This window comes from Hypanus sabinus, chromosome 4 (assembly GCF_030144855.1).
Source record: "Hypanus sabinus isolate sHypSab1 chromosome 4, sHypSab1.hap1, whole genome shotgun sequence".
NCBI classification, from domain to species: Eukaryota; Metazoa; Chordata; class Chondrichthyes; order Myliobatiformes; family Dasyatidae; genus Hypanus; species Hypanus sabinus.
Window position 1 is genome coordinate 80,313,943 of NC_082709.1, and position 24,805 is coordinate 80,338,747.

General features: G+C 40.7%; 1 protein-coding gene across 1 annotated transcript in view; it reads left to right on the forward strand.

The window, feature by feature from the left end:
- The first annotated feature begins 5,396 nt into the window (after positions 1–5,396).
- Positions 5,397–24,805, forward strand: part of LOC132392131 (leucine-rich repeat-containing protein 37B-like) — a 47,223-nt gene continuing 27,814 nt past the window's right edge. Inside the window, exons 1-8 of the mRNA XM_059965980.1 lie at positions 5,397–5,455; positions 7,119–7,190; positions 8,813–8,884; positions 9,955–10,026; positions 12,921–13,001; positions 13,172–13,243; positions 21,104–21,178; positions 21,272–21,387. Of these exons, the coding sequence (XP_059821963.1) occupies positions 5,397–5,455; positions 7,119–7,190; positions 8,813–8,884; positions 9,955–10,026; positions 12,921–13,001; positions 13,172–13,243; positions 21,104–21,178; positions 21,272–21,387 (619 nt within the window). The remainder of the gene's footprint in view (positions 5,456–7,118; positions 7,191–8,812; positions 8,885–9,954; positions 10,027–12,920; positions 13,002–13,171; positions 13,244–21,103; positions 21,179–21,271; positions 21,388–24,805) is intronic.

Here is a 24,805-nt window from a genome sequence, read left to right on the forward strand (position 1 = left end):
TTTTGCACCCTCTAGGTATATTCTGCTGCGCTACTTTCCAGATTAGTCAGACAAATTCATGAAATTCATGGTGGTATGGTTTCGATAAGTTGATCAAGGTATTCTGTGAAAGATGTCCAATTCACTTTAGTCAGGTTGAATCTTGGCCGGTACTTTGATGGTACAGGTCTCAGAGCTGAAAGGGATTCTATTTGGACTGGGTGGTGTTGGGATTTGGGTATCTGTTGGAGGACTGTTCGTGTGAAGAGGTTGAAGCTTGCCGAGGTAACAAGGGCAAGGTATAGATTGTATCCTTTTCTCCATCTGGCACTTGTGAAGGTACGGGTGTCCTTTGATTCGTATAGTAGCTCAAGGCTGTTGTTTAGAGCCCATGATACAACTTCTTCTCCATTTGCATCGTTATCTTCGTATCCCCAGTTGGTGCTATGGCTATTAAAGTCACCAACGACGAGGTACATTTTGTCCTGGAGATCTAAGTTAGGTGGCCACATGAATGGTTCATTAAGGGTTTTGTAGACTGAGATGATATTTTTGTGGTTTGTTTCAACTTTCAGGAGTTCCATTGAGCCAGCTTAGATGTTTGCTGGGCTCAGTACTATAGATATATCTTTAACAAAGATTGCACTTCCATAAGTTTGGCTCGGGGTGTCAATAGCCAAGTGCATTCCTGGCACATAGGGTTGGTTGTTCAGCATATGAGTTTCTTCTACGCACAAGATGTCTGATTTTAAGTTTGCCAGGATTTCTGCTTTACTGTGGCTGAAGCCTTCGATGTTGTGGCGAACGATTTTCATGATTTCCAGTGGGCCGAGGATTTAATGTAAAGGAACCCTTGGGAGGCAGTGATCATAATATGATTGAATTCATACATCACTTTGAGAGGGAGAAGCATAAGTCACATCTATCAGTATCACAGTGGAATAAAGGGAATTACAGAGGCTCAAAAGAAGAGCTTACCTAGGTGGATTGGAGGAGGATACTGGTGGGGATGACGGCAAAGCAGAGATCGCTGAAATTTCTGGGAATAGTTGACAAGGGACAGGATAGGTCTGTCCCACAGAAGTTGTTCTCAAATAGCATGTATGCAACCATGGCTGACAAGGAAAGTTAAGGACTGCATAAAAGCCAAGGAAAGGGAAAATAAGGTAGCAAAAGTGAGTGGGAAGTTGGATGATTGGGTATCTTAAAATCCACCAGAAGGCAACTAATAAAAGCTATAAGAAAGGAAAAGATGAAATAACAGGGCAAACCAGCCAATAATATAAAGGCGGATACTAAAAGTATTTTTCAGTTATATCAAGAGTGAAAGGGAGGTGAGAGTTGATATTGGACCACTGGGAAATGATATTACTGAGGTAGTAATGTTGCTTGTCTCCTGCATGTTCCGTGCCACAGTACTTGCAAGAGTTCACTTTGCTTCTGTGGCTGTTCAAGTTGCCTTTTGCTCTGGCTCCACCACTAGCACTAGCCTTCTGTCCAAATGCTTTGAACCTTTCTTGTTAGTGCGAGGTTTAATCCCATGGACAGTAGTGGACCTGCTATCTGAAGCTGTACTGAATGCTTGTAGGTATGATTCAGCCATTTCTGTGCTTTTACAGATGTCAATGCAGCTACTGAGTGTTAGCTTTCTCTCTTCTAACAGACTTTTCTGGTTTAGGAGTCATTAATGCCCAGTACGATCTTGTTCTCAGACAGTCTGCTGACATACACAAGCAAAAAGTTACATGTCTTTGCAAGAGATCTGAGGCTGGCAAGAAACAATTCAAAGGTCTCACCTTGTTCTTGGTGCCGCTTGTTGAACAAGTACTGTCCATATGTCTCATTTTTATCACCAATAGCATATCTGTCAAATGCAGCTAAAACCTTTGTGAGGTCTTGGCCTTCAGCCTCATCTGCAAACACAAAACTGTTGTAGACCTCAAGTCCTGACGGTCCAATTATATGCAAAAATAATGCCATCTGGTATGCTGAAACTCATTTGTGCAGTTATGCTATGACGCTGTAGTTAGTTCACATCTGCCGCCATATTTTCCATCCGTCTAAACAGTTCATGGATGACTGTCACGGCCGGTGGCGGGCAAATGCCACTGACTGGGGAAGGACTTCTGTCCCGACCATGGTTCCCCGGCACGGGGTCGCCCGCGGGTGCTGGGTGCTGCTAAGATTCTGCTGTCTCACCTCCAGGCATTGCTACTGCACCTGTCTCTATTTGTGGCTTTTTGCTCATCTTGGTTGACATTTTTCTACTCTTACACTCACCCTCCGAAGTTTCAGAGTTGCGCTCTTATTATGTTGCCAACTGCAAGTTCAAAAAAATCAGGTGCTGCGGTTGTAAAAAGCAATTTTCTAAGCACCACCGTTGCCACCATGTTTCGAGACAGATATTTCAGATAAAAACAACAGCGCATGTGCACCAACTTTATTCGTCTGCTCACAAGTGCATGTACAAGTATATCATAACAGTGACATTGAACAATCATAATTTATGCAATTGGAGTGTCATGCCCCTCTCCCCTTCCTTCCCTCATCTCTATCTCAATTTCTGTCACTCTCAGTTTATATCTCATAGAGTCATAGATAAGTACAGCACAGAAACAGGCCCTTTGGCCCATCTAGTCCATGCTGAGCCATTTAAACTGCCTACTCCCATCAACTTACACCTGGACCACAGTCCTCCATACCCCTACCATCCATGCACCTATCCAAGCTTCTCTTCCATGCACCACTTGCACTGAAATCTTATTCCACACTCTCATGGCCTTCTGCATGAAGAAGTTTTCCCTCATGTTCCCCTTAAACTTTTCACCTTTCACCCATGACCTCCAGTTATAGCCCCATCCAACCTCAGTGGAAAAAGCCTGCTTGCATTTACCTTATCTCATCCTCTATTCAGATTCAGATTCAGTTTATTGTCATTTATAAACCACAAATACAATGCAATTAAAAAATGATACAACAATCTCCAGAATTATATCACGAAAAAGCACAAAACTGACCATACAAGAAAAACTACATAACCCCAATCCAGAGTCCGGAGAGGCTGTTGCGTATCAATATGGCGCTACTGTCTTAGCACGTTCCCCAAAAAGGAACTACAAACCCATCAGACAAACCTAAGGCTACAAGACATACACAAGACCACATAGTTACATATAATTGTAGTTAACATATAGTTTCAACAGTGCAGAGAATACCATAATTGATAAAAGACTTACTGAAAAAAAACACATAATTATAACACATAGTTTCAACAGTGCAAAGCAATACCATAATCTGATAAAGAGCAGTCCATGCACAGTTTAAAAGAAAGTCTCAAAGTCCCGACAGCCCATCATCTCACGCAGACAGTAGAAGGAAGAAAAACTCTTCCTGCCATGAACCACCAGTGCCACAGCTTGCCGATACAGCACTTTGGGAGCTCCAACCACAGCCAACTCCGAGTCCGTCCAAAAACTTCAAGCCACCGACACCGCGTGCCATCTCTGCCAAGCGCTTCAACCCCGGCACCGGCCGCCAAGCAACAGGCAAAGCCGAGGATTCAGGGCCTTCCTCCCGGAGATTTCTCCAATCGCACAGTAGCAGCGGCAGCAAAACAGGCATTTCAAAAGTTCCACCAGATGTTCCACCGTGCTTCACACATCCGTCTCCATCAAATCAGGATTGTACACGGCCCCTACTTACAGATAACAGATATTCATTCCTGGTGTGGCCGCTGCACGCTGCGTCGCGCCGCCATCTTGGAGTTATATTTCCTTCTCACACTATCTTGCTTTACCTCTCCACATTCCTCTCTCTTTCTCTATGCATCTATCAGATCACTAAGGAGACATAGAAAACATACAGCACAATACAGGCCCTTCAGCCCACACAGGAATCTAGAAGACAGCTGAGAGATAGTGGCATTGAGTTGGGGGGGGGGGTGAGAGAAGGGGGGGGGGGACAATAAACCAAGTCCTGTTTCTCGTATTTCAGTGTCTGTGTCTTGCATTTGGGTCAGCCATCAACACCCACCTTGTAACACACAGAACAAAAGAACAGGAATAGTGAAGTTGTGTTCATAGACCATCAGAAAAGGCAAATGAAAATGGAGAGTAGAAGAAGCACTAATTCTACCTGCTCTTTCAATGGTGCTTTGGACTTTAACCTCTGTCTGATCTGCAATGTGTAGTATATTTTAGGTTGCAAATGTCCTCTGTTTATGCATTATCCTGAATATTAGCTGAACTAAGGGTATGCATTCTGATATTATAATTTCATTTTTAGAATTTTTTATTGATAGATAATCTTCTACAGCTATAAAATGATACAAAACCAGATTAATATGTATAAAATTAATAAAGCTGAAGAAAAAAGGCTGATCGTAATATATAAGAATGGAAATAATTTTATATATAGGAAAAAGAAGGAAAAAAAGAACCCTGTCTAACCAGGAAAAAAACCCACTGACGACAAAAAAAGGGGAAAAAAACCCATTAGGAATCAACCCCTCGGAGCAATACGTTTCACCACCATCTATATATTAAAAAAGAGTCATCAACTGCCAATTCATATTTATAAAAAAATAAAATTGGAAGGAAACCATATAGCATAATTCAAATTAAATGATAATATTTGGCAAAAGAACCCCATCTTCTCTCAAAATTGAATTGAGGATCAAAAGTTCTACTTCTAAATTTTTCCAAACTGAGACATAACGTTACTTGAGAAAACCAGTCAATTAATGTAGGGGAAGAGATATCTTTCCATTTTAATAAAATAGCCCTTCTTACCAGTAGTGTAACAAATGCATTTACATGTTGATCTGAAGGTGAAATACCCTGAATATGATGCGGAACTATTCCATATAGAACAGTCAGTCTATTAGGTTTTTAATTAATTTTCAGAGCTTTAGAAATTGTAGAAAATAAAGATTTCCAAAACATTTTAATGAAGAACATCACCAGAACATATGTGACAAAGTAGCTACTTCAGTTTTACATCTATCGCAGTAGTTGTCAATACTAGGAAATATTTTAGATAGTCTCTCCTTTGTTAAATAATAATGATGAACAATTTTAAATTGAATTAAACAATGGTTGGCACATACAGAAGAATTTACATTTTTCAAAACTCGAAGCCAATCTTCATTAACAAATGTCATATTAAGTTCTGTCTCCCAATCTTGTTTAATCTTTAGTGGTAGGTTCTCTTTTAGTGACAAAAATAAATTAAAAATTCTGCTAATTGAACCTTTCACTAAAGGATTCAATTTCAAAGTGGTATCCAACAAATCAGATTCTTGTAACTATGGAAACTTAGGTAAATATTGTTGTAAAAAATGTCTAACCTGAAAATATTGCAAAAAATGTGTATGAGAGAGAGCTGATATTATAATAAAGAAAACCAGGGTACTGTCAATGGTGAATTTCACCACCACCTTCAACGTGCCAACACAGATCTTGATCAAGTGTTCAAGGTACAGAGTAGACAGGGAGGTGGAGAGATAATCTGAGAGGGAAATAGAGGGAAATGTGAGATAGAAACGGAGAGTGAAATCGAGATAGATAGGTAGATAAATAGATATCTCTTTAAAATGCAGTAGTATTCATGGGTTCATTGTCCATTCAGAAATCTGATGATGGTGAGTTAGAAGATATTCCTGATTCATTGAGTGTGTGCCTTCAGGCTCCTGTACCACCTCCTGGATGGTAAGACTGAGAAGGGGGCATGTCCTATTTGATGGGGGGCTTTAATGATGGATGCCATCTTCCTGAGATATCACCTTTTGAAGCTGTCCTCAATGATAAGGAAGTTAGTTCTCATTCTGCAAGCCCCCTTTTCTCTCACTACCCTTTTCTAACCCCCTTTCACTCAGGCTTCCATTTTCTCACCCCCTTTTCTCTCAAGCTTCCTTTCTCTCATCCATCCCCCTTTTTCTCAGCATTTCACTTTTCTCTCAACCTCTTTCCCTTACTCACACTTTCTCTCACACCCCTCTCTCACTCCTGTTTCTCACCTTTTCTCACCCTTTTCTCTCACCCCCTTTTTCTCGCCCCCTTTCGCTCACCTCCTGTCTCTCACACCCCTTTTCCTCACACACTTTCTCTCAACCACCCTTTCTTTCACCGTCCCTGTCACTCACTCCTGGCTCATTTCTAACCCCTTTTCTTTCATCTTTTTCTCACCCCTTTTTCTCTCCACTTGCCTTTTCTCTCAACCTCCCCCTTTCACTCGCACCCCCTTGTCTAGCAAAACTTCCTCACTTTCCTCCCTTTCTCTCACCCTCCTCCTTTCCCTAAACCCTCCCTTTCTCTCACCCCTCCTTTCCCTAAACCCTCCCTTTCTCTCACCCCTCATCTTGCACCATTTTCCTCACACCTGTTTCTCTTTCCCACTTACTCTCACAACTCCCCCTTTCTCCCTCACCCCCTTCTACTGCCACTGCCTTTCTGTTACACCTTCTTTGTCTCACTCCTGCCCCTTTCTTTCACCCTTACTCTCACCTTTTGCTTGCCACCCCTTTACCCCTTCTCCTTTCTCTCACTCCCTCACCCACTTTCTTCACCCCCTTTCTCTCAAGCCACTTTTCTCTCATGTATCCCCCACTTTCTCACCCTTTCCCTTTTCTCTCACTCACTTTCATTTACCCACATTTTCTCTCGCAGCCCTTCTCTCGCCCCCCCCTCCGTGCCCCCCCAAATCATTGCCGCTATCTCTCATCCACCTTTCCTCTCACCCATATTCTAGTATCCTTTGTGGGCTGAAGGGCCTCTATTGTGCTGTATGTTTTCTGTGTTTCCTTAGTTATCCAAGGCTGGCTCTCTCCACCCTTATGGTCCTTGCTTTCAACTGGAATATACTTTCTTTGAGCACAATGAAAAATCTCTTAGAAAGTCTTCCACTGTTCCTCTACTGTCCCACGATACAGCCTATGTTATCAGTCTACACTACCCAAATCCTTCCTCATCCCATTGTAGTCTCCCTTGTTTAGGCATAATACACTGGTTTTCGATCGAACTATTGCATCCTTTTTAGAGCACGAAAACTGCTGGCATCAGTGGGAACATAAACATGTATCCTACAATAGTTTCATTAAGTACCTCAGTGATAATATTTGTATGTTTTATTTTTCCCTAAAGGGATTTCAGTGAAAATGCCATCACTACTGTCCAAAAAAACAATTGGTTACCCTACAGATGGGCAGAAAACTTGTAAGTTTCTATTAACAGATTGAACATGAAATTTGACTTTTTACAGACTTTTTTGAAAATTTAGCAAGTCAATTTCTTTAAGTTTTTGAGAAAAACATTGAGAAAAAATCTATACTTTTACTATTTTTTGTGTTTAGAGTTAATATGCCATCAATATATTTGACAAATAGCTAATCCATAAGATGTGGAACTGTACACAGAGAATAAAAGCTAGAGAGGGGAAGGGTGTTTTTGTTTTTTCATGCACACCTGTCTGAGGGCATATATTACCAACTGTAAAAACCTCTGTATATTTGGTTTCCTTGGAACTGGAGATGTAGTGGTGAGTGCAGTGACCAATGATTCAACATGCATAGACCATTAACAACCACAGTCAAGATTTTCCTCCAAGTTAGTATCTGCAATTGTCTCAGAGGATGGAGTATAATTTAGCCATGGCATGCAGGGGCAATCAAGGGTCTTTTTCAAATGTTTAACTTGTTGTATTTTCCTTTACAATTAATTAGCAAAACTACTAGTAACTTGGGTAACATGTAGATTTGGAACTGTTCTTCTGCAAAACAGACTCAGGAATTGTGAAATTCAGACTTAAGGATTATCGGCATTACCATTGATGTTTATTTTGAAAGATTGCTTTAAAAATTGTGTAGCCAGGAATATAGGTGGAAGTGTACAGAGATGTTGTCTTGTACTATGTTAGCTATAAATGTAATGCAAAAATATGGGTAAGAAGGCATACGGTGCATTGGCCTTCATCAACCGTGGGATTGAGTTTAAGAGCCGAGAGGTAATATTACAGCTCTATAGGACCCTGGTCAGACCCCATTTGGAGTACTGTGCTCTGTTCTGGTCCCCTCACTACAGGAAGGACGTGGAAACTATTGCAAAGGTGTAGAGGAGATTTAGAAGGATGTTGCCTGGATTGGGGAGCATGCCTTATGAGAATAGGTTGAGTGAACTTGGTCTTTTTTCCTGGGAGTGATGGAGGATGAGGGGTGACCTGATAGAGTTGTAAAAGATGAAGAGAGGCATTGATCATGTGGATAGTCAGAGGCTTTTTCCCAGGGCTGAAATGGCTAACATGAGAGGTGCTTGGAAGTCGGTACAGAGAGGATGTCATGGGTAAGTTTTTTATGCAGAGAGTGGTGAGTGCATGGAATGGGCTGCCAGCAACTGTGGTGGAGGCAGATATGATAGCGTCTTCTATCAAGAAGTCTCTTGGGTACATGGAGCTTAGAAAAATAGAGGGCTGTGGGTAACTAGGTAATTTCTAAAGTAAGTTTATATTTGGCACAGCATTGTGGGCTGAAAGGCCTGTATTGTGTTGTAGGTTTACTATATTTCTAATATCTAACCATATTCAGAAAATTATTTACAACTCTCATTTTACTGATGACCTATGAGTGGACAGATAATTTTCCTCAACCTTGTTATCTTCAGGATCCCCATGTAGAAAAATTAATGTTTTATTGTGGCTAAAATTTGGACGTCGATATATCCATGAATGTACTTCTTCATGTGGCAGCCGCAAAATTATCCAGTTGATTTTTAAAAATCATGTTTCTCAGAAGCTGAAATTCTGATATAAATTAATATTCTAACTATTGAGCAAACTGTTGTAGAGACCTACATGGAAATCAACTTGAAAAGCTACAGAAGGATTCATTTGAAGGGCTCATCTTACTAAAGAAATTGTAAGTACAGTTGTCTGATTTTAATGTCATTTTCTGTACACTAGTGTATTATGGATTCTTCTGGAGGGGTCTGGAAATGAAAAACACTGAATTTTTGTTATTATATTTCTAAATATAAGTTATTCATAAAATATTCAAAGGTAATACAAAACATTGAAGTCAATATTTTTATAACAAGTTATGTTAGTCTCGTTATTTTAAGTTAAAACATTATTAGAATATCATCAGTGCTGGATTTATACTGAAACCTGGATGTTGAATCAGCTGCAGTCTCATTCAGAAATTTCTCATATTCCACATGTTCATTAAGCAATCTTCTTTTACACAATGCTGTTTGATTTCACAGACTTCATTGACCATTTATCTGGTGATTACTTTTATAGATGCACCATAGAAATCATCCTATCTGCATGCATGACAGCTTGTTATGGCAACTGCTCTGCTTGAGACTGCAAGAAATCGCGCAGTTGTGAACGTGGTCCAGTCCATCATGCAGTTTCACCCTTCCCACCACTGACTGTCTACATTTTGTGCTGCTTTGGGAAGAAGCCAAAATAATCAAGGACTCCTCCCATTTGAGTCATTCTCTCCTCTCCCCTCCCCCCAATCGAGCAGATAACACAGAAGCTTGAGTGTGTGTAACAGGAAGCTGAAAAGCAGCTACTAACTCACTATTGTAAAACTCTTCAATGGGCCTTACGCACTATCGAACTCTCAATCTACCACATCAAGATTCTTATTTGCCGACCTGCACTGAACACTATATTCTACATTCTGTTTTCCTTTTTCGTCAACATGATGTATATATTATACGGAATGATTTGTCTGGGTGGCATGCAATCAAAAGCTTTTCGATGTATCTTGATACTTGTGATGATAATAAACCAGTTACCAATTACTTTTAGTACACCATAGCACATCACCTTCCTTCTGCACACCACAGCATTAAAAGGAGACTACACTTCTTGGAGAGAACATAACATCTCAGAGAGTTATATAATGTTCATCAATGGAGCACTTTCAGATTTTAAAGGACAGTAATATTGAATGTTTTTGTCATTTCAACATAGGATTCTTTCTGGAAATGTCATCTCAAAAATTGCAGGGTTTACATTTCAAGCACTACCTTTCCTGGAGAATCTGTGAGTTCTAATATTAATTTAGAAAACCTAATAATCAAATATAGAACTAAAAATTGTGATGTATGCATTATGATTTAAGTATACTGTTCCATTGCTGCTTTGTTTGTTAATTAGGGCAATGTTTATCTTGAAATAATTCTGTTGATTTGCCTTTTACTGACTGAATGCAATGAAATATTGACTCTATTGATACAGTCATGTCTTTACAAAAGATTTGTCATTATTTGCAAAATATAATTTGCAGAATATACTTGAGTGCCTTTTTGTAGTTGTTAAAATTAGAGATATCATTGCTAATGTGAAAATGGAGAATACAGAAAATACTCAGCCACTCAGGCTGCATCTGTGGAGGAGAAACAGAGGCAGTGTTTGAGGTTGAAGACCCTATATCATGATCTTTGACCTCAAATGTTAATTTAATTTCTCTTCCAACCTGATGAGTATTTCCAGAACTTCTGTTTTTATTTTAGATTTTCAACATTTGCAGTTTTATTTTGATTTTCAGTTACTTTCATCTGCTTGACATCTAGACCAAAGATGATAAAATTTAGAGGTTGAATAAAGTACTTTCCACTGTGCCTCATTAGAAAGTCTTAAATTCAGCTGGAGGCGTTTCCTTCTTACAGAGTTTTCCATTGTTATCAGAACAGGGTTGTCTTTACTTTAAGTAGTCTCCAGTTAAGAATGCCAGTCACATTTGGGGCACCGTGCTAGCGTGATGCTATTACTGTCTGGGGTGTCGGAGTGCAGAATTCAATCTCGGTGTCCTCTGGAAGCTGTCTCTTTATATCTTCCACGTGCAATGTGCGGGCTTTGTCCAGGTGCTCCAGTTTCCTCCCACTGATTAAAAACATATCAGCAGGTTATTTAGTCATTGTAAATTGTCCTGTGATTAGGTTAGGGTTAAATCGGGGAATGCTGGGCAGTGCAGCTTGATGGGCCAGAAGGGCCAATTCTGTGGTGTATCGCTCAGTGAAATATAAAACACAGTTGTTGCACAAGTGCAAAAGGGACCAAATCATTTAGAGAGCTAAGGCTCATTAAGGTATAATGAGTGCTCTACAGATGTTGAAACATGTTGTTTGCTAGATTCAAACTGAGCCAGTACCAGAAAGCCAGGAAGTAATTGTCCAGCGACAATTAGTAGAATAATCCCCTCTTCCTTATTCTACAAAAATAATGCAAAATGATTTTTAGAGCCTCTTTCATCTTGAAACTGATGCAGCGCACAAGGTTTTCCCCTAAAATAGCAACCAGGGTTGAACCTCTGCATATTGAATTGAATTGAACTGGAATTGGATGGACTCCATCTAAATGTGCAATTTATAGTAAACAGTATGTACAACCAGTTAACATATAAAATACAGATGTGTCAGCATGAATTCACCAGTCTGATGGCCTGGTGGAAGAAGCTGTCACAGAGTCTGTTAGTCCTGGCATTTCCTGGATGGTAGCAGCTGGAACAGTTTGTGGTTGGGGTGACTTGGGTCCCCAATGATCCTATGGACCCTTTTAACACACCTGGCTCTATAAATGTCCTGAACAGTGGGAAGTTCACTTCTACAGATGTGCTGGCTTGTCCACACCACTCTGCAGAGTCCTGCAATTGAGGGAAGTACAGTTCCCATACCAGGCAGTGATGCAGCCAGTCAGGATGCTCTCAATTGTGCCTCTAGAGAAATTTCTTAGGATTTGAGGGTCCATACCAAACTTCTTCAACCACCTACTTTGAAAGAGGTGCTGTTGTGCCTTTTTCACCACACAGCTAGTATGTACGGACCACATCAGATGCTCGGTAATGTTTATGCCTAGGAACTTGAAGTTCACCCTCTCAACCCCAGATCCATTGATGTCAATAGGAGTTAGCCTGTCTCCATTCCTCCTGTCAGTCCACAATCAGCTCCTTTGTTTTTAAGACATTGAGGGAGAGGTTGTTTTCTTGATATCACTGTGTCAGGGTGATAACTTCATCACTGTAGGCTGCCTCTTTATTATTTGAGATTAGGCCAATCAGTGGTATCATCAGTAAATTTAAATAGCTGATTGGAGCTGTGGGTGGCGACACAGTCATGGGTATACAGAGAGTAAAGGAAGGGGTTTAGGACACAGCCCTGAGGTGCACCTGTTTGAGGGTCAGGTGGCAGAGGTGAGGGAGCCCACTCTTCCTACCTGCCAGCAATCTGACAGGAAGTCCAGGATCTAGCTGCACATGGCAGGGTGAAGGCCGAGGTCTCTGAGCTTCTTGTCGAGCCTGGAGGGAATTGTGGTGTTGAATGCTGAACTGTAGTCCAGGAACAGCATTCTCACATAAGCATCCTTCTCCAGGTGTGTAAGAATGGTGTGTAGAGCTGTGGCTATTGTGTCATCTGTCGATCAGTTGTGTTTGCGAATTGTAGGGGGTCCAGTGTGGGTGGTAGCATGCTGGGGATGTAGTCCTTGACTAGTCTCTCAAAGCATTTGCTTATTATTGAAGTGAGTGCAACAGAACGCCATATAATTGAGTCTATCACCTGAATAGGGCAGTAAGTGACCCAGCTGTAGAAGGGCAGCAGTATAGTACTGATGCTAATAGAAAACTTGGTTTGCCTACTTGATTTTGACGCAGTTTGCACCTGGATAAAGTTAAATGTTAGAAATTTAAAATGGGTATTTTTGTTATAGTTACTCAGAACAAAGATAAAATGGCATAAATTAATATTGAATCAAAACAACCAGAAGAGAAAAGAACCTTTTGTAAAATTAATTCACATGGATTGAATTTATATAAGGTGTAAAAGGACAGCTTGTTTTGTGGTGTTTTTATTATATTTCAAAGTAAAATATTAACTTGTATCAGCAAGTTCTTTCAAATATTCAATAAATTGAAGTTAATTTATTTTCTGGTTATTGTATAGTGATCTTTCTGACAATAAGTTAACAGCACTACTTGATGGAACATTCAAATCTTGGCATGGATTACGTTTCTTTAGGAAATTGTAAGTGTAACATAAATATTCCAACAATTTCTCCGGCATTAGTCATCCTGAATGAAATAATCAGCATTTATACATATAAAATTACTGTATTAGTGACAAAGAAACTATTCATCTTTTACAGTTTTTGAATTACTTGGAAGCTTTTCTTGCATTTTTCTTTTGTTTAACAGGAACTTGAACTCAAACCCATTAGAATTAATAGAGAATGATGCATTTGATAAATTACCTTCTTTGCAGTACCTGTGAGTATACAGAGATGAAGTAGAAAGAGTATATCATAACCGGGTTTATTATCACTGACACATGTTGTGAAATTTGTTGTTTTGGGACAGCAGTACAGTATAATCTTTAAAATTGCAATGCTAGAATAAGAAATATATAAAAAATAAATCGTGCAAAAAGAACAGAATAGTGAAGTACATAGTGTACATGGGTTCAAGGATCATTCAGAAATCTGATGGTGGAGGAGAAGCTGTTCCTAAAATGTTAAGTATGCATTCTCAGGCTCCTGTACCTCCTCTCTAATGGTGGTAATGAGAAGAAGCTATGTCCTGGATGGTGTGAGTCCTTGCTGATGGATGCTGCCTTTTTGAGGCATTGCCTTTTGAAGGTGTCCTCAATGGTGGGGAGGCTGGTACCCATAATGGAGCTGGCTGACTCAGCAACCCTCTGCAACCTCTTTTTGATGCTATGCATTGGAGCCTCCATATGAGGGTTTGATGCAAACAATCAGACTCCTCGCTGTAGTACACGTTTAGAAATGAGCTAGAATCTTGGTGACATTGTCAGGACTAGGGCAGTGATGAGAGTAGAAGTGACAGGCTTTTGCTCATTCAGGCTTCGTGGAATTGGGCTTCGCTGAGGAAAGTGGGTAAGCGGACTTCATTGTTGGATTTTCTTTGCATTTTTTTTAAGAAATAGTGAGCATGTCGGTAGGGTTAGTTCTTTGCTCTGGCTGTCAGATGTGGGAATCCTGGGGATCTTCCCATCTTCCAGATGGCCACATCTGCGTCAGGTGCACCGAAATGCAGCTCCTGAGAGACCGTGTTAGGGATCTGGAGCTGCGGCTTGATGACCTGCAGCTTACTAGGGAGAGTGAATAGGAGATAGATAGGAGCTACAGGGAGTTAGTCACCCCGAGGCTGCACGAGTTAGACAAGTGGGTGACGGTCAGGGAAGGGAAGGGAAGAGCTCAGATAGTAGAGAGCACCCCTGTGGCCATCCACCTTAGTAATTGTTATCATGTTTTGGGTGATGATGGGGGGGGGGGGGGGGTGATATGACCTAGGACAACCTCGGCAATCAGGCCTCTGGCCCTGAGTCTGGTTCCGTGGTTCAGAAGGGAAAGAGGAAGATGATGAATGCGGTAGTCATAGGGGATCCCATAGTGAGGGGAACAGACAGGAGGTTCTGTTGGCCTGATAGAGATACCCACGTGGTGCATTGCCTCTCAGGTGCCAGGGTACTGGATGTCTCAGATTGGGTGCAGAGTATTCTGAAGGGAGGGGATGGACAGCCAGAAGTCTTGATACACTTTGGTACCAATGACATAAGTAGAAAAAAGGGAGGAGGTCCTGAAGAGAGAATTCAGGGAATTATGTAGGAAGCTGAAAAGCAGGACCTCCAGGGTAGTAATCTCAGTATTGCTGCTTGTGCCAAGTGCTAGCAAGTGCAAGAATAACATGTTCAGGCTTATTAATATGTGGCTGAGAGACTGCTATAGGGGGCAGGGATTCAGATTCCTGGATCACTGGGGCCCCTTCTGGGAGAGATACGATCTGTACAAAAAGGACGGGTTATACCTGAACCCAAAGGGGTCCAGTATCCTAGCGGGCACATTTAATAGAGCTGTTAGGGAGGGTTTAAACTCATTTGGTGGGGGATAGGAACCGGAGTAATAAGGCTGAGGAAGGGGAAAACAGAAATAAGTCAAAGATAGCATGTAACAGAGATTATAGAAAGAACAGGCAGGAGATGAGGCTTAATCACAGCCAGTGGCATGAGTTACAGGGCAATAGAGGCGCGGTGCAGTTAAATCAGAAAGCAACAAATATTGGACTGAGAGTGTTGTATTTGAATGCACGTAAGTGAGAGAGATCAGATAAGATTTGTTCAGGCTGACAGGAAGTCAACAGTAATTCAAATAACCATGTGTTACAACGGTGTTGTGTCGAAAAGCATCTCCGACCACACAACACATTGAGCTTTAAAGTGGATGGGCTACAGCAATAACAGACCACACTGGGTTCCAATTCCGTATCCAATAAAGTGACCACTGAGTGTATATCCCATGAAATTGCAAGGAAATGGGTGACAGTAGATTTGTAAATTTCCCCTACAAATAGCATGAGGTGCAATAGAACAGTGTAATTGTGATTGTGTGATTTAACAATCCAAAGCAGTATTGACTCAATTTAAAGCAGATAGCATTGGCTCAGACAGGTAGAGGGTGCTGGAATAGGGAGGGGTCTTATGGCCTAACCAGTGCAAGGATTTTATATTCTGTTGTGTCTGCATCTCGTGACACTGAGATTCATTGCATTTCGTGAAGATACTTCTCCTCCCACAGAGTAAGTATAAGCTGATATAAATGAAACAAAGAATAAAAAATGCTGGAAGAGTTCAGCAGTCAAACAACACCTGTGAAGAGAGAAACCTGTTAATGTTTCAGGTCAAGGATTCAAGGGAAAGGTTAAGCAGATTGGCCCTGATATTCATTGGTGATTAGAAGAATGAGAGATGATCCTGTTGAGGCAAATAAGGTTCAGACGTGGATTGTTAAGTTTGTTGAGAATATAGGGCATGGTTTCAGAGTAAAGCGACATCCATTTCACATGCAAAAGAGGGATCTCCTCTCAGCTGTTTGTGGCTCAGGAACTCTCCGTATCGGACTGCTGAATAGGCAGAATCATTGAAGGTATTCCATGATGAGAAACACGAATTATTGTTCTATAAGGGTATTATTGGTCATGGGGAACAGCAGGATGGTGATGTGTAACCCACGATTAGATGACCCATAAATTAATTGAATAGCAGAGCATGTTTGAGAGGCTATGTGGCCCAGTCTTGTTCTTGCTTAAGTTGTTAATGGGCAAGGTTATTAATGCACTGGCAAATGTCATTACTGAGATCAGTGACCACACGCACAAGCAGATTTGCTAAGATGAAATTTCTGAATCTGATCTTACACAACTGTCTTCCTAAAACTTCACTAAGTGAAATTGCAAGTTTTTCTCCAAGAATCGCTTCTTTCCTCCATTAACAGCAGTAAGCTATACTCCATCTCATATTAGTACTGTAATGCCATATTCTGCACTTCCTACTGTTCTCCATGACTGCCTTTACCTCCTGACAACCCTGTCAATTGTCATGCATCAGCACAATTATCACCTACAAACTATCTAGCCATCCAGGGACATACTCCTTTACAGGGATATGGACAATAGAAACAAAGGACAGGAACAAAGGATGCATTAATTGAAGTATTTAACCTAATCGAGGAACAAAGTATGGGTACTGTGAAGTGGGTCATAAAGAGGGCATCATTAGTGGTTAGAATTGAAAAGGTGGTTACTTGTTAATTGTTTTTCTTAAAATTCCATGCTCCAAACCAGATGGCAACTCATCTGTGTCTGATAATTCTTCGCATTGAAACCTGAGTCTTTGTCATCTATTCTTTTTCAGAGTAATAAAGAGCAGAGCCAACAGAGGTTGAGAAACTTACAGAAGGATAGCACTGTATCATTCCACTTACTCTAGAAAGCATCAACTCAGATGCAAGCACTGTTGATACATTAGTGGGGAGATTAGCAGCATCTGCACTTGGGAAGCACTAAGCTCTAGTGCATTGGATCATGAGCAAATGAATAGTCCAAAAAGCTAAATGAAGACCAGAATTTGCAGTGGCCATTCAAAGACTACTTACACATATTCCCTGTTATTAGCTCTGAGCTGCTTGCCAAAGAGCTTGTACATAATTCCACATAAAGTATTCCAGCTTTAATTTGTGTTGGTTATGAGATTTCACAGTTGTCCATGGAGCAATCTTCAGTTCAATAGTTAGAATTGGAGCCCCAAGTGAAAACTCTGAGAGCCCATCATTGGTATTGTGGCTACAGTTTGTAGTGTTTCCACAATTTAAGAATCAGGTTTATTATCACTGGTGTGTGTCATGAAATGTGTTAACTTAGCAGCAGCAGTTCATAATATAGAAGAAGAATGTTACGTACCCCATAATGGGTTAAAAGGACCAGCAGTGATGGAACACACCTGGAGTCTGAGTCTTCTGTTATCAAACTCTATTTTATTAGTAATTACGTAATAAAGTAATATAAAACAAGATAAGGCAAATAGGTTTGCAGAGTTTATGCATATATAAGCGAGTAAATAATGTTCTCAAACTTCTCCAAGCTCAGGTGGTAAATGATAGTCTTACGATGGTATAGGTATGAAGTCAGATCAGTTCATGATATTGAGATGAGTCGATTGAGGAGAGAGAGAGAGAGGTGATTTGTTTTCCCAGTGCGCTGATGCTGTTGAATCTTCCCGTTGTCCTCCTAAGTCCCTGTTAAAGTCACCAACTGTGAGCACACAAAAGAGAGTGCTGTTTTGATGCGGTAAAGCTATCAACCCAGGCAAAGGTTAAACACACCGATAGCTTTCCATCGGTCACCCTTTTTCCACACTGTGAGCAAAACCCACCCCTGTCATGGGCACACAAATCTCATCCAGTGTCCGGTTCGTCAGTGTCTTCTGTGTGTCTGATTACAAAGCCAGTTGACCTTGTGGATATTCCACAGATGCTGAACACCAGCTGTCCATCATATAGCTCCGCCCTTCAGTTTCCAAGGCAACTCACGAGCTGTTCGTTGCTCTCCCTCTCTCTCTCCCCCTCCCCCCTCTCCCCTTCCCTCTCTCTCTCCCCCTCTCTTCTCCCCCTCCCTCCCTTCCCTCCCACACACACTCTCCCTTTTTAAAGGAACAATCCATAGTGAATAAACCTTCAGATCTCGTCACAAGAAGAAAAAAAGATAATAAATAAATAAAGCTATTACAGTATACATATATTGAATAGATTGAAAATCATGCAAAAACAGAAATTATATATATTAAAAAGATGAGGTAGTGTTCAAGGGGTCAATGTCCTTTTAGGAATCGGATGGCAGAGGGGAAGAAGCTGTTACTGAATCGCTGTGTGTGTGCCTTCAGGTTTCTGTATCTCCTATCAGATGGTAACAGTGAGAAAAGGGCATGCTGTGGGTACTGGAGGTCCTTAATAATGGACGTTGCCTTTCTGAGACACTGCTCCTTGAAGAAGTCCTGGGTACTCGGTAGGCTAGTACCCAAGATGGAACCAACCAAAATTTACAACCCCGCCCCTCCATACCAGACAGTGATGCCAGCCTGTCAGAATGCTCTCCTCAGTATATCTACAGAAGTTTTTGAGTGTATTTGTTGCCATACCAAATCTCTTCAAATTCCTAATGAAGTATAATTGCTGTCTTGCCTTCTTTATAACCGCATTGAAATGTTGAGACCAGTTTAGGTCCTCAGAGATCTTGACGCCCAGGAACTTAAAACTGTGCACTCTCTCCACTTCTGATCTCTCTATGAGGATTGGTATGTTTTTGAAGTCTACAACCAGCTCTTTTGCCTTACTGACGTTGAGTGCAAGGTTGTTGTTGCGACACCACTCCACTTGTTGGCATATCTCGCTCCTGTACACCCTCTCATCTCCATCTCAGATTCTACCAACAATGGTTATATCATCAACAAATTTATAGATGACATTTGAGCTATGCCAAGCCACACAGTCATGGGTATATAGAGAGTGGAGCAGTGGTCTAAGCGCACAGCCCTGAGGTGCACCAGTGTTGATCGTCAGCAAAGAGAAGTTACCACCAATCCACAGAGATTGTGGTCTTACGGTTAGGAAGTCGAGGATCCAATTATAGAGGGAGGTACAGAGGCCCAGGCTCTGCAACTTCTCAATCAGGATTGTGGGAACAACGGTACTAAATGCTGAGCTATAGTGAGCGAACAGCATCCTGACATAGCTGTTTGTGTTGTCCATCTGCCGTTGATCTATTGTGGCGATACGCAAATTACAGTGGGTCCAGGTCCTTGCTGAGACAGGAGTTCAGTCTAGTCATGACCAACCTCTCAAAGCATTTCATCACTGTAGATGTGAGTGCTACTGGGAGATAGTCATTAAGGCAGCTCACATTATTCTTCTTAGGCATTGGTATAATTGTTGCCTTTTTGAAGCAAGTGGGGACTTTATCCTTGAATACTCCCACCACTTCGTTGGTGCAGGTATTCAGCGTCTAACCAGATACTCCATCGGGACCTTCCACCTTGCGAGGGTACATCCCCTATAAAGACAGACTAACATCGGCCTCTGGACAGAGATCACAGGGTCATCAGGTGCAGCAGGGATCTTCACAGTTGTAGTTGTATTTTTCCTTTCAAAGCGGGCATAGAAGGTGTTGAGTTAATCTGGTTGTGAAGCATCGCTGCCATTCATGCTGCTGCGTTTTGCTTTGTAGGAAGTAATGTCTTGCAAACCCTGCCAGAGTTGTCATGCATCCGATGTTACCTCCAACTTCGTTCAAAATTGTCTGTAGGCCCTCTGCAAATCATACCTGGTTTTCTGGTACAGACCTGGGTCGCCATACTTGAGTGCTACAGATCTAGCTTTCAGCAGACAACGTACCTCCTGGTTCATCCACAGTTTTTGGTGTGGGAGTGTACAGCAAGTCTTTGTATACATACTCTCATTCACGCAGGTTATAATGAAGTCGGTAAGAACTGCAGCATACTCATCCAGGTTTGAGGATGAATCCCTCAATACAGTACAATCTACCGATTCAAAGCAGTCCTGTAGGTGCTCCTGTGCTTCCCTTGTCCAAACCTTCTTGGTCCTCACTGCTGGTTCCTCAGTCTTCAGTCTCTGCCTATACTCAGGGAGTAGAAGTACAGCCAAGTAATCAGACTTCCTGAAGTGAGGGCGTGACAAAGCACGGTAGGCATTCTTGATTGTCTTGTAAGAGTGATCCAGTCTGTTGTTTCCTCTGGTATTGCAAGTGATCTGTTGATGGTAATTGTTTACTGATTTTTTTCAGACTGGCCTGGTTAAAATCCCCCAAAACAATGGTGAAGGCATTAGGGTGCGCTGTTTCATGCCTCCTATGAGTGATTTTTAGAGAACCACTGCTCTAAATTTCTCCTTCAATGAGTGATTTTTGAAGCACCGCTGCTTTGCTTCTGTGGAGATGCAAGGCAAAGTGAGAGGCTATGAGTAACCTTCTCAGGTTCAATGCCCTTCTCTGTTCCCTTGCACCCTTACTGGAATCAGACATTGTTTTATTGGCCCTACATGTTATCAGGTGGCCCAGGCTGATGCTGAGACACAGCAATCTGCAAATGGCCCTGAAGGCCTAGCACTGTGAGGCTGCCTACCTCAGCCTCAGAATTGCACCTGTTGGATGATTATTAGCCTTGAATTCCGAAAAGCTCCTGCGAAAATTGACACATCTAAAATAGGTCAACAAGTATGAAGGCTCAGTGCAAAGAGAATATGAAGAATGATTTAAATTTAAGATAATGTATCCTGGCAGTGGGTTTGCTGATCCTGTGTTAACCCCTTATTCCTTGATTCTCTTAAAGTCTAAAATACTGATCTCTCTCTTAGATACACTCAACAATTGAGCTTTTACTGCTTTCTTGGGTAGTGACTTGCACTGTTTCCTCTGGGTGAAGATGTTTATTGTCATCTTGACCCTGAATGGTTCCTGCTTATTTCAAGCATGATCCTTAATTCTAGGACAATTCTAAGTACCCGAATGTGCGATGGTATCCTGTCATGTTAGTCCAATAGAACTAGGTGGATGCCTGTGCTTGAATTCACAATCTTTACTGTGTTTGCATGGGATAGAGGAATAATACTCAGAGGATAAGCATTTATTTGATCATCTGACCTCTGCTAATTAAATTATAGAGTAGTATTTGAAAAGTAAATCATAGTTATAGCAAAAATATTTTAATGTATTTTTTACTTAATAATCATGTAATCTTACCTTCTTAAACAACTTCATTTTCAGTGACTTAAGTGGAACCAAGCTCTCGGTTCAAACGATGTACCCAGCTTTTATGGCAGTCCCAAACATTGTACAACTGTAAGTGTTTTTCCATTCTCTGCAAGTGTGCATGATTTACATTACTTTGCCATTATTTGATTATGACCCTATGATATTTCATTACTTTTATAGTGATTTGCCAGATGGAGTGAGGTGCTGCCTTTGCTATGTTGCCCGAACTGTTGAAATTCTCTTCAAGACTGTGAAGTTTGATTGTCCAAATCGATGTGCTAGTGACACCTCATGTGGTAGGTTGTGTCTCCCTGTATAGAGAAAATGCAATTGTATTCATAAACAGGTGTTAGGGAGTACTCAGGTCAAGATAACACCAAGCTGTGATGTTTGTTGAGGCCATGGCCTAGACTGAGTTGTTTTTTTAGGTTTGTTGTATGGTTTTAGGAGACAGTGCAGGGAGTTAGGGATCAGGTTAGGGCTTAGGAACAGGGATAAACGTGAGGCCGAGGTCAGGGGCAGTGTCCTTGTTGGAGTGCTCTGTGGTTGAAGACCAGGAATCCTCAGAAGTCAGGTAAGTAGGCATGGAGGACAGAGATTAGTGATCCCTGTGGTCAAGATTACGTAGCTACGCCGTACCTAATGCGTTCATTTGACACAGAAGTATAGATACGGTGGACACCCAATACCTTTTCCCAGGTTGACAAAAGCTAATACAAGAGGACAAGGTGATTGTACAGGAGTATAGGGGGGATGTTAGAGGTACTGCAGCTTTTTACTTAGTGGTGGATGCATGGAACATGCTGCCACGGGTTGTGGTAGAGGCAGATATAGTAGGGACTTTTAAAAATCTCTTAGGCCTATGAATTAATTTTGTTAGAATGTATATCCTTCCTAAATTTTTATACTTACTTGAATCTTTACCAATTTTTATTTCTAAAGCTTTTTTTGATTCGTTAGATTCTATTATTTCGCCCTATCTATGGAAGGGCAAACATCCCAGACTAAATAAAGCTCATCTTCAAAATCAAAAAGGGTAGGTGGTATGGCCTTGCCCAATTTTCGTTTATATTACTGGGCAGCCAATATACGTTGTCTTATCTTTTGGTCTTACTTTTATAATCAGTCGGACCGCCCAATATGGGTGGCAATGGAGTCGAACTCTAATAAGAAACTCTCCATCTCACTTCCTTGCCATTTGCCTAAATCAATTGTTAATCCGGATATCAGACGCACTGAGAGAATGAGCTCAGTTTAGAAAATATAATCGGCTTCAAAGTTTTTCTCTCTCCAGTCCTATTGTACATAATCATCTTTTTCAGCCTTTTATGCAGGATTTAACATTTCTAGACTGGCACAAAAAGGGCATTAGGTGCTTTGAAGATCTTTTCATAGATAAGCACTTTGCAACTTTTGAACAATTGTCTGTAAAGTTTGGCCTACTTAACACTCATTTCTTTAGATATCTCCAAATTAGACATTTTATTAACCCTTCAATACCAAACTTTCCTGAGGTACCCATTAAAAATGTTGTGGATTTGTTTCTTCTTATGAATCTGTTGAGTAAAGGTTTAATTGCTACTGTTTGAGATATGTTAACAATGTTGAGGTGAGCCTCCTTTGACAAAATTAAAACTGCCTGGGAGCATGATTTAAATTTTTCTTTGTCCAACAAGGTTTGGGATTCAATTCCCAAGTCAGTAAATTCAGCTTCTCTATGTGCTCGCCACTGCCTTTTACAGTTCAAGGTGGTACACAGGGGCTCATATGTCTAAAACTAAATTATCACAGTTCTATCCTGATATTAGTCCCTGTTGCGATAAGTGTAAAGGGGGTGAGGCTTCCCTTATTCATATCTATTGGGCTTGTCCTAGCTTCAAGAGATACTGAAGAGATTTTTTTAACTTTATCTCATATATTTAGTTGCTATTTGGAGCCTAACCCTCTGATTGTACTTTTCGGTAGTTCGGGAGAAGTTGACATGCATTTGACTCCAACTATACTACATACATTGTCTTTCACCTCTCTTTTGGCCAGACATGCAGTCTTTAGGTGGCGAGATGCTGTCCCACCCACTCATGCTCAATGGCTCAGAGATATTATGTCCTGCTTCGACCTTGAAAAGATTCATTATTCACTTCTTAATTCAGGCATAAAGTTCCAAAATATGTGGGGTCCTTTTCTTTAATATTTTCATAATTCCCATTTAGATTAAGGGTGCATCCCTCCCTTTTTTCTTTTGTATTTAAATCCTTTACTTCCAGCTTCTTACGGTTAAGACTTAGGGTTTTTTTTTTATGTGTAAACATTTTATAGATGAGGTAGGCAATATGCCTTCTTTTTATATAAATACAGCTCTGTGGTGATAAAGTTCTGGTTAACTTTTTTATATATCGTAAGGTTGGCTTGGAGTTGGGTAGTGGGAGGGTTGGGTGGTAACTAACTTTATATGATTCTGCTATGGGTGCTTTCCTTAACTGTTATGAACTGTACTTCTGATATGTTTGTTTTGCACTGTATAATCCTTTTTACTGTTTTTTTGTTTTGTTGCATTCTAAAAACTCATTAAAATTAATTTAAAAAATAGGCTTATGAATGAAAGAAAAATGGAGGGTTATGTTGAAGGCAAGGGTTAGATTGATCTTGGAGAAGGTTAAAAGATTGGGACAACATTGTGAGCTGAAGAGCCTGTACTCTGCTGTAATCTTCTATGTTCACACCAGTGGGATTTGTGAACAATGGAAAAGCAAATTAATAGAGTTTTACTGTACTTGTAAAATAAAATTTTTCAACTATTTGACATTGATAGTGAAGTTGTTTCCTGCTAATTTTCAGTTGACAAAGAACCCTATAGCTATAGGGTTCATGCAAAATACTGGCTTTTTAAATGTATCTAGAAAAATTTGTTTCAGCAAAAATGATTATTTATCGAGATGGTTCTTAAAAAGAAAAAAATGTTTAAATTCCATGAAACCAGCAATCAATATATTGCTCCATTCATTAACTTAAATTCCAAAAGGTTTGATTACCTTCCTATCACAAGCAAGAGAAAACCTGCAAATCCAAGCAACACACAAAAAATGCTGGAGGAACTTAGCAGCAACTACTGAAAAAAGTACAGTTAACATTTCAGGCCGAGATCCTTCAGTAGGAAGGGTCGACTGCATTCTTTTCCATAGATGCTCCCTGGCCTGCTGAGTTGCTCTCGTATTTTGTGTGTGTCACTGTTACCTTCCTGTTATGTTTTCTCATTATATATGACATTTATTCACAATTCATCAACTTCTATCCTTTAACTGTTTTCCTGTACATTAGCATATTGTCATCCATATTTATTTCTGTCACAGATTTAGTTTAGGGATGAATTACTGCCCTTTGACACTTCCTATTCTTTACAATGGGGTAATAATAATATTTTCCTCCTATACTGTCACCTAACTTAAAAGTGCCTTAGACATCACTCTCCTGTGTGGCTTTCAATGTACCCTCTAAGGTGTGTACGTGTATGCACGCGCACATATTTTACTACCAGCCAATAAGGAAATTTGAACTACTCACAAAAAGGCTATCACCCTCTACCTGATTGGTATGTTAAGTATATTTCATGTCAGAGAGTTGCCGTCTGGCCTCAGCAAGGTAGAAGTCAGTCTGCCAGACGACGACAGCATCCCCTTGTGGGTCTGATGGTGAGGTGAGGGTTAATGGAGAGAGAGT